Source organism: Danio rerio, chromosome 8 (genome assembly GCF_052040795.2).
Source record: "Danio rerio strain M-AB ecotype USA chromosome 8, GRCz13ab, whole genome shotgun sequence".
Taxonomy (NCBI): Eukaryota; Metazoa; Chordata; class Actinopteri; order Cypriniformes; family Danionidae; genus Danio; species Danio rerio.
The window spans coordinates 24,424,655-24,436,974 of NC_141028.1; the positions used below are offsets into that span (position 1 = coordinate 24,424,655).

Here is a 12,320-nt window from a genome sequence, read left to right on the forward strand (position 1 = left end):
TTTTTATGGAGTTTTAGTTTGTAGTTCATTGTTTTGCCTATTTCCTTTGTCCAATATTAGTAGGAGTATTTGGAGAGGGTGCTCGCTGCAGAGCCATTTGAGGAGAGGTGAGCTCCAGAGAGGGGGAGCATGAGCTGTCGCTCCTCCTCCTGTAAGCTGTTTTAATGCGTACACCAACCCCACCCCTAACCCTACCCCCAGTGACATCACTCGTAGAAGAAGTGCAAAAAAGGTGGAGCTCAAGCTCCCCCTCTCTGGAGCTCACCTCTCCTCAAATGGCTCTGCAGCGAGCACCACTTGGGTATTTGTGGTGGTGTCATAACTTTAATTATTATAAAGAGAAAAAATAAACTTTATAATGTAGCAAGTCCTCACCAAGATTTGGATTTGTACACTCAAACACATATCACAAAAACCTCTGCATGACAATTACTTAGATTTGACATTTTTCTACCTGAACTCTATTTGTAGCTCAATAGGACTCTACGTAGCAGCACCGAGATCACTGAGTCTGATTTCAAGAAGTCAAGAACAGACTAATTTATGCCTTCAATATAAAGTACTGTAAGGGCAACAGCATGCTAAATGCAACAAAACAAAAACACACACAGCTGTTTACTCAGTTGGCCAAAGTTTTATAACATAAACTTGTTTATTTGCAAAGTAATATATATATATATATATATATATATATATATATATATATATATATATATATATATATATATATATATACATATATATATATATATATATATATATATATATATATATATGTAACCCTCTTCGTTGGTGTGCTTCCCCAAAATGTCTCTGCGTTGTGTATGTGTGATAGGATGAACAGGAAGGACACCAAGACCGTGGTTGAGCCAAACAGAGCAGCTTTCCCTTTAATGGACTCCTCTCTTCATTTTGTCACTTGTACAGCAGAAATGGCACTGCAACATCTTTCCCACAGGGAAACACAACTCAGTACATCACAAAATAATTACAAAGTGTACAAATGATCAAAAATAAATGATGTAAATGCTGCAGCTACATAACTAGTAAGCTAGCTGTTCACAAACTAACTTAAACACTGAAAAGATAAACTAGAACATATGACAGGCAATTATAAATGTTAAATATATTCAGGATATAAAGAACCAACCAAATAACATGTATTATCAAACCTAAAACAAAATAAAATATGCTATGCCGCATGGAAACAACAAAAATATCAGAAATATAAGTCAATCTATCAAAAATAAGGACATCTACACATTAATTAATGCCTAAACTATAACATATCTCATAAAATAACATGGATGGCAAATATTATTGACGAAATTAAACAGATTATGTGTAGAGCTGAATCAATGCTGTTTACCTTTCCCACAGGGAAACACAACTGAGGCCAAACTGCAGCCCATCTCCCTAACACAACACACAGCTCCCCCCGGAGGAAAGGAAGAGATATTACATATTCCCTACATATATATACAAACAGCTACTAAATGAAACACTTCATAATAATTTGCGTGTGCACAATATATGATAATAGTTCTACATTTGATCTTTGGAAAGCTTGTTTAAAACAGCTACTTCGCCCACTAAATAGTTAATAAATGAAACATTTACAATGAAGTTTTTCCTGTTTCCAACAGTCATGTGACGGTACTTTCCTCACATTAAATCATTGGAAGCATTCCGTTCGCTAAACAAAATTGAAAGGTTTTATTTTAATGGCATCTCATTGACTTAAGTGAGCAGATATTTAAATGTAGCGTGCGTCATAAATAGAATTAAACATAATACACACTGCCGTTATTAACTCGCTATTAAATTAATGGTAATATAGTCATCCGACGCTGTAAACAAAGCAACAGAAACTGAAAGAACCTGTTCATATAACTGAAGCGATCACAACATGTTGAAAAAATGAAGCGACCGTACTCGGTAAGTCGTTTTAGTGTTATTGTGTTACTAAGAAAAACATGTGCTTAAAGCTTCATCACATAAACAAAGGCTGTCCTCATTCTGTAGATTGGATCGAACATAGTTTTTGTGTTTTCAGTCTGTAGGTTATCATTATTTCTGTTTGAGTCTTGCGTTTGATATGTGTTTTTTGTTGTTGTTATTCTTTATATTACCTACAGTACCTATAAAAAAGGGAAAGTTAAGTTAAATTTGAGTTTCCTCAAGTTATAAAATGTTTTAGTTTCGCCATAATTTTTTTTACATCGAAATAGCTACTAAATGAATTGAAAATCCTTTAACTTCACGTCAATAAAAAGTTTTTTTCTGCTTTTATGTTAGCATTTTTAGTTTTATATTAGAACTAAATATTATATTAGATTTTATTTCACCATTGTCTTGCATTCAAACCATGCAAGAATATCAATGCATTCTGAATTATTACAAATGTATTCATTCCATAAATTGTATAAAAAATAGTAATATATCTTAAAATTATAATCATAATTTATAGTTATACATATTTTAAAAAACAGGAGCGTACAACAAAGGAATGCAGCTTTTTTATAATGGAGTATGGTCAAATCAGGCAGTGCTCAAACTAGTACAAACAGAAATAACAGAGGTAATCCAAAAGACCAATCCACAAGACAGGCAAAGATGTTCAGTCAGCAAACAATCAGAAATAGAGAGACAGTCCAAAATCAAAACAAACAAACATGTAAATCGCTCAGATGTAAAATAAAACACTTTGCAAAGGTTGAGTGTGAATGAGCTGCATTTATGAGAGTGTAAATTGACTGCAGGTGTCTGTATAATATCACAATCAAGTTCATGAGCATCGGAAGGTTCAGAGGATTGTGGGATGTGTAGGCGGGTGAGAGATACTGATGATGTGTGGAGTGACTTGTGGAGGTCATGAGCACTTGTAGAGGTAATGTTCATATTTCAAGACTACGTCACTCCAACTCCAACATTTATATGAATTTGTACAATCTCATTCATAATGTGATTTGTTCATCTCCCAATGACAGTTGAGTTTTGGCGTGGGGTTTGGGGCCATGATTTTAACGGATTAGCCACTAAACTGACAAAACGTAAATTAGTTCATATTACCTACCTATAAAAAGTAAAGGCTACAATATTAGCTTATAGGCTACATTTTAGCTCCGTTCCAGTCTGTTTATAAAAAGTTTGTGTCGAATTGCCTAGTTACTCCACGACTTCAGTTTTTCTCAGTTTATAGTTATTATTTTACCTGTGTCTTGCATTCAAACCATAAAAAAGTAGCAATTCATTCTGAATAATTACATATTAATTAAATTTATTGTATGAAAAAGTAGTATATTTCAGTTAGTTATACTTTATTTATGCATACAATGTAAAGCATGTGGGTGAGTTGTACAAGTGATGTGTGGAGGCCCATCTTGTGGAGATTGTGAGCACTCCAATTGGTAATCCTGATATCTATGCATTAATTTTACATCATCTTTAAAATAACTTACACTCTGGATAGTAAAATAAAAAAAACGAACGTTCATTTTATTCCCAAAAAATGCTTAAAATGTCATTTTAGCAACTGTCATTTTTCTTCCAAAATGGTATTAGGTACGTTTTTATATGTTTACCCGACACTGCATGTGAGGTGTGGAAACTGAAAAAAACACAGACAAAAAGATTTACAATAAGCTGAACCCTTTTCTGTTTTGTTTTTTACAGAGAATGCATTTGTAAGAAGATTTCTACAATAATCCTTTTTTGTGTATACCTGCCACATGTCAGATACAAAATCATCATGTGAGGCATCCAAAGGTTCTGCTGAAGGTTTCCTGCAAGAAATGGTTCTTCTTTGCTGACAGTTACTCAACAGAGTAATATCTAGACTGTGGCCATGTTCGCTTTAACTATTTTTATTCTTATTTCAATTATTGTTCCTCTGAACTATGATCTTTGTTCTTGTCAATGTGCTCGTGCTGAATATGAGATAGACTGCCAGTGCTGCCCAATGTGTGCTGCAGGTAGGAATGCAAATTGTAGCATATATAATTATTTATTTTTTTGTTTTGCCTTTAGATGTTTTCTTTATCACAGTGGTTCTCAAACTTTTTTAGCCGAAGGCCCCATTGTATAGGACAAATAATTTTTGGTGCTGCCCCAATTCAAAAAAATGTAAAAATTTTAAAAAGGTCCTTAAATTAACAACTTTTCCTAAAACAGTTAAAATTTAACTATTTATGCTCTGGATGAATTGTTGTGAGCTTGTAAGTTGAATTGACATGGTTTTAGTGTTTTTGCCGATGAAATATTCAAACGCAGTGTGCACTGTGGTCTGCCCTCATTGTATTCCATAAAGCCATACTTTGTGTACGATTTATCACATTTATGCAGTTTTTTCTTGCTATTTCTGTACTCTCTGTACCTTCTCAGCTGAGAGTCTAAAATTATCAAAAATGTATTGATTTTAAAGGGATTTGTCATTCATTAGCCTATTCATGGCTAACAGTTAACCATTCTGTGAACAATGGAGGATGATTTCAGTCTGTTGAATTCTTTAAAAATATATATATTCCTTTTTTTTGTTTACATAAGTTGAGGTAACTTAAGCCACAAGTTATAATTTGCATAATAACACTTTATTTAGAATAGATTTAGCAGTTTTGCTGACTTTAAAATGCTGTTTATTTCCAACTTAAAATAATTACGAACATGCTCATTTACATTTTCAAAAATGTGGGTAAATAAATTGGATTAACACCTTGAAAAATATGCATTATTAAACTCTAAGCAGATATGCTGAGCATTATTAAATATAGGCCACTATTACATTTTCATATTTAATAATGTGTTGATGTCTTTCATTGAGGAAGCAGAGACTGGGGATGAAGGGGTGGACTCATCACCCAAGCTGATGTAGTTTGCAAGCTCTGCAGTGGCAAAGCAGCAGCGGTGGGTGAGATTTACTCTGTGTAGCTTATGTTTCTGGATGTTGTGGGGCTGTTTTAGCTGACATCACTCTACAATATTGCATGGAGTTTGGGGACAATACCTCTAAACTGGGCAAGTGGGGTGGTGGTTCCCATTTTTAAGAAGGTGGACCGGAAGGTGTGCTCCAACTATTTGGGGATCACACTCCTCCCTGGAAAGTCTATGCCAGAGTACAGGTGAATTAAGCTGGTGGTTGAATCTAGGACCCAGGAGGAACAATGCATTTTTTGTCCAGGCCGTGGTGCCCTGGACCAGCTCTGTACCCTCACCAGGGTGCTTGAGGGTTCATGGGAGTATGCCCAACCAGTCCACATGTGTTTTGTGGACTTTGAGAAGGCATTCAACCGTGTCCTTTGTGGCATTCTGTGGAGGGTGCTCTGGAAGTATGGGGTCAGGCGCTCTGTTAAGGGGTGTCTCGTCCCTATGTGAACAGAGCAGGAGTTTGGTTCGCATTGCCGTCAATAAGTCAAACTTGTTTCCAGTGCATGCTGGACTCCACAACTCTGTTTATGATTTTTATGAACAGAATTTCAAAGAGCAGCTTTGGGCTGGAGGGGTCTGGTTCGGGGACCACAGGATTTAATCTCTGTTATTTGCAGACAAGGTTGTTCTGTTGGACTCATCATACATAGACCTTCAGCATGCACTGGGGTAGTTTGCTGCCGAGTGTGACATGGCTGGGATGAGAATCAGCACCTCTAAGTCCGAGGCCATGATGCTCTACCGGAAAAAGGTGGTTTGTCATCTTCAGGTTGGAGGAAAGTTTTTACCCCAGGTGGAGGAGTTTGAGTATCTCGAGGTTTTGTTCACGAGTGAGGGAAAGATGGAACATGAGATTGACAGGCGGATTAATGCAACGGCAGCAGTAATGCGGTCGATGTACCGGTCCGTTGTGGGAAAAAAGCGGCGCTGAGCCGGAAGGCAAAGCTCTCGATTTACCAGTCAAACTACGTTCCTACTCTTACCTATGCTCATGAGCTTTATGTCATGACCAAAATGACAAGATCTTGGATACAAGCAGCCAAAATTAGTTTCTTTCGCATGGTGGCAGGGTGCACCCTCATAGATAAGGTGAGGAGCGGTGTTACCCAAAAGGAGCTTGTAGTAGAGCTGCTCCTCTGTATTGAGAGAAGTCAGCTGAGGTGGCTTAGGCATCTGTTTCTGATGCCTCCTGGACGCCTACCAGCATGACACAGGCCACAAAATTAATTCAGATCACCCTGTTTATTAAATCTGTTCTAGAATGTTTTTGCAGCCCCCTGCCCCCAGTTTGAGAACCACTGCCTTATCAGTATTGATGTTTACAATTTTACATAAAAAATATATTATTTTAATACACTCTCAACAAATAAAGGCGCTAGAAAGAACCAAAAAGTGGCTTTCACAGTAGTGCCACAGAGAACCTGAGTCTCCAAAGAACCAGATAAAAACATGTTAGTTAAAATGTTCTTCAAAAAAATTTTTCAAATCTATGTATTTAATGTTTTAAGAGTTTAGTAAAATTGTGTTATTCTGCATTAAAACATTTAAAATTGCTTATTGAAATGATGTGAAATTATAAAGGGCTTTCCTGTACTGCCTATTCAGGAAACCATGTTTATTGGGACTGCACAGATGACACCAGCACAACTTGTGTTCCATGTCCTGAATTAACTTTTACTGATGAACCCAATGGTTTAAAGGAATGCTTTCCTTGCACTGTATGTGATTCAAGTGAGTGTTTCCCCTTTATATTTGCTCACCTGAAAATAAATGGTGAAAATTATTTGCAAGTGATTGAAAAGAAATCATCAACATTAAGACGTGTATGGTTTAAAACAGTACTCAGTCTTTTACTGAAGTGTGTCATAGAAAACCCATAAAAATGTAGAATATTAAAAATTCATTTTAACTGTGGCAATTATGTGTACATAACTTTAAATGTTTCATTCAGTGAGCTAGCACTACCTTTTGCTATTATTACTGCAGCTCAGAAAATAAAATACTAATGCAATATAACATTGTTCAGCTTCATTAATAGTTTTCAGTCGAACAGCAACAAGGGAAGTACTACTGATTTTGTTTCCCCATGAGACAAGGGTGTCTAGGAGGGCCGGTGTCCTGCAAAGTTTAGTTCCAACCCTAATCAGACACACCTGGGCTAGCTAATCAAGCTCTCACTAGGCTTTCTAGAAACATCCCTGCAGGTGTGTTGAGGCAAGTTGGAGCTCAAATCTGCAGGACACCAGCCCTCCAGGACCGAGTTTGGACACCCCTGCCAACAACCCCTAAACAAGTCTAAACAACGTCAAATCTGAGTAAAGTGTGTACTGAGGAACAGTAGATTCAAGAAATGACACAGAATGTAATCATGCTGGTGCTTGTCAAAGTCTGTCTGGTGCATCATCAGCTGTTACTGGAAAACACTGTACACTGAAATTAATGGATCATCAAGTGCCTTTGTGAATATGCTTGTTCTTTAGTGAATGTCTTGACAAGTCTCAGCATTTTTATATCCTGCCAGAATAGCATTTCTTGATTTTTATCAATATCCTCAATTAATATCTTGAGTCGATATTGAGAAATATCCATGAAATGGCATTTAGTTTAAAGTGTATATGTCCATCATCACCTATAATCTCTTTCAGAGGCTGTGGCCCATTACATCTTTCCCCCTTTCTCCTCTTTGTAATGTTGGGAAAGCAAATGGAGTTTTAAATCGTCCTTTAACTAGGAAATTATAATGAAAAGCCACACATGATATAAGAATAACATTTTCTGCATTATGTTTTGGTAAAAATAGCTGGAATGAAGGCTCCCCATGTTGAATCCGAATCACTTAAGATTACACATTATGCACCTATAATAATGGCAGCCCCATCATCCGAAATATGTAGGCTGTATTATATGTAGGTGATTTTTTTTTAAATAACTTAAATTTTAATGGGTTTTCTGTTACATATTTCAGTAATAGACAATGCAGTGATTCTTTTACGATCTGAAGTATTGCAAGTCTATTAAGGCAAACTGTCCCTGAAAATAAAATACATGTAAGTTACTGCAAAATGATCTGCTAAAAGACAGCTCAAGTGCATTAAAGATTCCACTGACTTTAATATTTTTTTATTTTTAGACCGAGGTTTAAGAGTCAACACAGCCTGCAGTCGGTCATCAGATACTGTTTGTGAGCCACTCGAGAAATTTTACTGCATTGACAAGAAGAAAAGCAGCTGTACTTCAGCTCTGCAACACTCTGAATGTAAAGCTGGACAATATATCGAACAAGCAGGTAAATGACAATAAATAAACAAGAAACAAGTGTAGAAGGATATCAGTACTGAGATAGTTGCATTAAGTAGGAAACAGGGAGTGTATATTGACCTTTTTAAATATTTTGATCCATTTGTTGACTGTGTGCAGGCACGAGCTCCACAGATACTGTATGTGCAGACTGTACTGGAGACACATATTCAGATGGATCTTTCTCCTCCTGTTTGCCACATAAAAAGTGAGTGCTCACTTTTCATTTTTGCATATATCATACGTTTTCCCACCAATCTGATCCAAGATGTTATTTACAGATGTGAGGACACCGGACTTACTGAAACAAATCCAGGAACACATTCATCTGACACTCAATGTGGAAATCCCTCAACTTCTCTACCAATTATAATTACTAGTGTTATAGCCATTTTGATATTAATCGTTACGTTATTGTGTGTTTTGAAATTTAAACCTTTATGGAAGATGAAACGATACAAAAGCACAAGTGAGTTTTACTTTGTTAAACATATTAGCTCTTTATTTATTATGATTTTTTAATGACAGTCCAAACTAAATGTAGAGTAGTCTGAAAAAGTGTTTGCGCCTTACGGATTACCTTTTACATATTTGTCAGACTTTTATGTTTCAGATCATCAAACAAATTTAAATATTTGTCAAAGATAAACACATCATGCAGTTTTTAAATGAGAACAAAATAAATGGAAAAAACAAAATACACATTTACATAGCCCGGTGTGAAAAAGTGTCTGTGCCCTTAAACCTAGCTGGTTGTGGCACCCTTAGCAGCAACAATTGCAATCTAGCATTTTTGGTAACTTACAATGAATCTGCTACAGCGCTGTGGAGGGATTTTTCCCCACTCATCTTTTAGAATTGTTATAATTTAGCCACATTGGAGAGTTTTTAAGTATGAATTTCCTTTTTAATATCATGCCAAAGCCTCTTAGCATCGGACACTTTTTCAGCCCACTGCACATTAGCATTAGCTCTTACATTAAATATTTAATTGTCAAGTAACTGGAACCCTTTTGACAATCATACACTAGATGTTGCTGCAAAAATGACGGTGACATAAATTGTTTTAGTCATTAATATATATTTTGAATGTTTTAAAAGAAGTGACATTTGCTCACCAAGGCTACATATATTTAATAAAAATACATGTGATCAATAATATTGTACTTTAAGGAGCTTATTTTTATGGTTATATTTTTTGTTTTTTCATTTTTTTCTTGTGAAAGCAAAGCTGCATTCATCATTTCTTTAGACTTCAGTGTCACATGGTACTTCAAAAAGCAGTATGCTGATGTGCAGATCATGAAAGTCTGTGTCTCATTCGGCTGCTCTTATTAAGGGTCTCAACAGTAGAATTATCAGCTCTTGCAGTGATGGGACAGTGACACTGCCAATTTACTGTATACAGTTTTTCTAAAATTCAAGTCTTTGAACTGTGGGGGAAACAAGATTAAAGAACACAGAAAGGCAAACATTTTTTACAATCATTGTTGCTGTTTGCATTTTGTGAATAGAAACAATACCATTCATAGGTTTGTGGTAAGTAAAATAGAAAGAAAATCATGCAAATCAAAAATGTATTGCACTGAAGCTGCAGTAAAAACTTAAAAAAAGACTAATATATTGTTGCAAAATATTTTGTTTTAAATAAATCCTGTTCTTTTGAATATACAAAAATATTAACTAGCAAAAGCTGATTTAAAACTAATCATAATATGAATTATTTTTACAGCACCAATAATATTTAAATGATTTCTTAAGAATCATGTAACACTGAAATTTTGAATTTTTTGATTATTTTAAATCATTGTTGTTTTATTGTTTTTCTATAAGCATTTGTGAGCATAAGAGTCTTCTTTATAACATTACTCCAACATTTTGACCTTTAGTGGATATTATTATTACATTAGTAATACTTTTTTTTTCCCTTCTGTTCATACAGGGAGACAGGTACATACTTTTGTTTTTTAGAGAAAGATGTAATACATTTCATTTACCATGCTTAAATAAAAATGTGTATATTTGTTTTGTTCAAAGGAAACTTCCGTGGATTTAAATTAAACTGACTGTTTAAAGGGTAAGAAAAAGTTAATAATATATGCACATATTACTGTTACTCAGTTTATATATAATGACAAATTTAATTACAGTATTAAGTTTTAATTATGTGAAATTTATTGTAATATGTTGTTCTCGTATGCTTTGACAGTGCAATGCAGAAGGCTGCTCATGATTGATGCTTGTTTTAGCTGTCTTCCTTTTCTTTTTCTCTTTGTATTCAGTTGATAGTGGAAGTAAATCTGGCCTTCTGACTGGTGGTGTCCAAACAAAAAGTTTCTACCAACCGAGCACAGAGTGCAATAACTCATGTACCCCCAGTGCTGGGAAACACACACACACACTACAGCCAATTTAGTTCATCCAATTCACCTATGCCGGATGTCTTTGAACTATGGGGGAAACTGGAGCACATGGAGAAAACCCACGCTAGGGGAGTACATGCAAACTATACAGAAAAGTCATCTGGTCCAGCTAGTACTTGAACCAGCGATCTCCTTGCTGCGAGCTGACTGCTAACCACTGAGGAACAATGCCGCTATGTTCCACATTATCTAAAGAATATTTTATTAAGAAAGTTACTTTGATGTTATAAATTTTATGGTTTCAATATGTTAAACAAAAAAGACCTTATCTCATTTATTTATAAAGCACTGTGTGTAGATCTGTGTGGGGAAACAGTAATTACAAGCTGAAGGATCTCATAACACTACATACAGTACTCCCAAGTAATACTGCATGTATAGGTATAATTTTGTACAAAACTTTTTAGATGAGCACTTTTTTTGCTTTAGCAATCTAAATATTTTTATATTGACTTCTTGAATGCATACACTATACTGAAGAAATTACATGGAAGCAATGAAAATGACAAATGATTTTAGAACTTTAATTACAGTACATTTTGTTAACTTCTCTAACAGTGTCAGTATTCTACATCAGTTTATTCTGATTGTATTTGCAACTAGAATTAGTTTTTTGTATTTGCTCAATAAAACCATTTTCTTGTTTTGCATTTAGAGTTTGTATATAATGAAATTGGTCGTTGTAGGTGTAGTTATTTGTAAACAGATGCAGGTGTTACAGTGTGATGTTTCATATATGATATGTTACTCTGATAGATAAAGAACAAAGTAAATGATTATTTACATATGTTGTATTTTGTTGTTGATTTTGTAAGAATGTATAGGTCTCTTTATTATTTTTTCATCAGCATTAATTCCTTTTTGTTTGTTTTTCTTCGGTGTGTTGGAACAGGTTTGGTAGGGACTTTCCAACAAAAAGCAATTTGTAAAAGGAGCTTTTAGAAATAACTTCCTTATCAACTTCAACTCATTAATCTGCAGTCAGTGAGATAAAAACAACATGCTCATTTTTCAGTTTCTTTTTGCCTGGACCAGTTTTTTTGTTCTTTTCTTTTTTTTGGCAGTTTTCCAACTTTGTGGAACAGGGAACCTACTTTGCTAAACTTGAGCTAATCTGCTTATGTGATAAAAAAAACAAAAAACTTCTATGGTGTAATTAAAAGGTTAGATTTAATTAGATGAATCATGTGAGTATATTATAGTCTGCTGTGGTTAGACTGTGGAAAACAATGAATCTACAAAACAATCTGCGATAATGAAAAAACGGCTTAGAAATACCTCCATACAATGAATGTGCAAACATAAGCGTCAACATTAAAGTTAAGATTTCTTTAAATATATTTTTATTTAAAAAACAAGAAATATACAAAAAAAACTGAAACAAATCTATAAGGATCACATGTATATTTAAGTACAATTTAAAATATGGATAACAAACATAACATAAAAAAAAAAATAAGGATAAGTAGAGAGTTGAAATAAAAAGAATAGAAATGGAAGTTAAGATTTGTTCTTTTTCCCCTCTATTGTGACTATAGACTGTATTGTGACACACTGTACATCCACTTGAAATTGTCCTGAAATGAGAAAAAAAGTAGAACAGCACATGATTTCATCATTTGGGAAGTGATTAAGTCACTGGAAGATGGGCGTTGCTTTTAAAATAGAGGAAGATTA

At 34.7% G+C, this 12,320-nt stretch overlaps 1 protein-coding gene across 6 annotated transcripts; it reads left to right on the forward strand.

Annotated features, from left to right (window-relative positions):
- The first annotated feature begins 1,644 nt into the window (after positions 1-1,644).
- On the forward strand, positions 1,645-11,426 carry si:dkey-23c22.5. 6 transcript variants are annotated; one of them, XR_015497904.1, is made up of 10 exons: positions 1,645-1,938; positions 2,763-2,890; positions 3,676-3,827; positions 3,945-3,974; positions 6,529-6,654; positions 8,054-8,209; positions 8,341-8,428; positions 8,502-10,170; positions 10,258-10,297; positions 10,503-11,293. XR_015497904.1 is itself a non-coding variant. In XM_087264621.1 (10 exons), the coding sequence occupies exons 4-9, from the start codon at positions 3,962-3,964 to the stop codon at positions 10,284-10,286; spliced, it is 600 nt and encodes a 199-aa protein (XP_087120747.1). In that variant the 5' UTR covers positions 1,645-1,938; positions 2,763-2,890; positions 3,676-3,827; positions 3,945-3,961; the 3' UTR covers positions 10,287-10,297; positions 10,503-11,426. The 6 variants fall into 6 exon arrangements, 3 of the variants coding, with proteins under 3 accessions (XP_087120747.1, XP_087120746.1, XP_087120745.1); XM_087264621.1 differs by having other exon boundaries at positions 8,502-8,689; positions 10,503-11,426; XR_015497903.1 differs by lacking the exon at positions 2,763-2,890.
- Positions 11,427-12,320: the final 894 nt, after the last annotated feature.

What these genes read in the sequence shown, in the direction of transcription:
- si:dkey-23c22.5 (XM_087264619.1), top strand. Translation starts at nt 3,848, where the DNA reads ATGTTCGCTTTAACTATTTTTATTCTTATTTCAATTATTGTTCCTCTG. An exon ending in TTGCACTGTATGTGATTCAA is followed by an intron (nt 6,655 to 8,053) that starts GTGAGTGTTTCC and finishes TTTTATTTTTAG; the next exon opens with ACCGAGGTTTAAGAGTCAAC. An exon ending in ACAATATATCGAACAAGCAG is followed by an intron (nt 8,210 to 8,340) that starts GTAAATGACAAT and finishes GACTGTGTGCAG; the next exon opens with GCACGAGCTCCACAGATACT.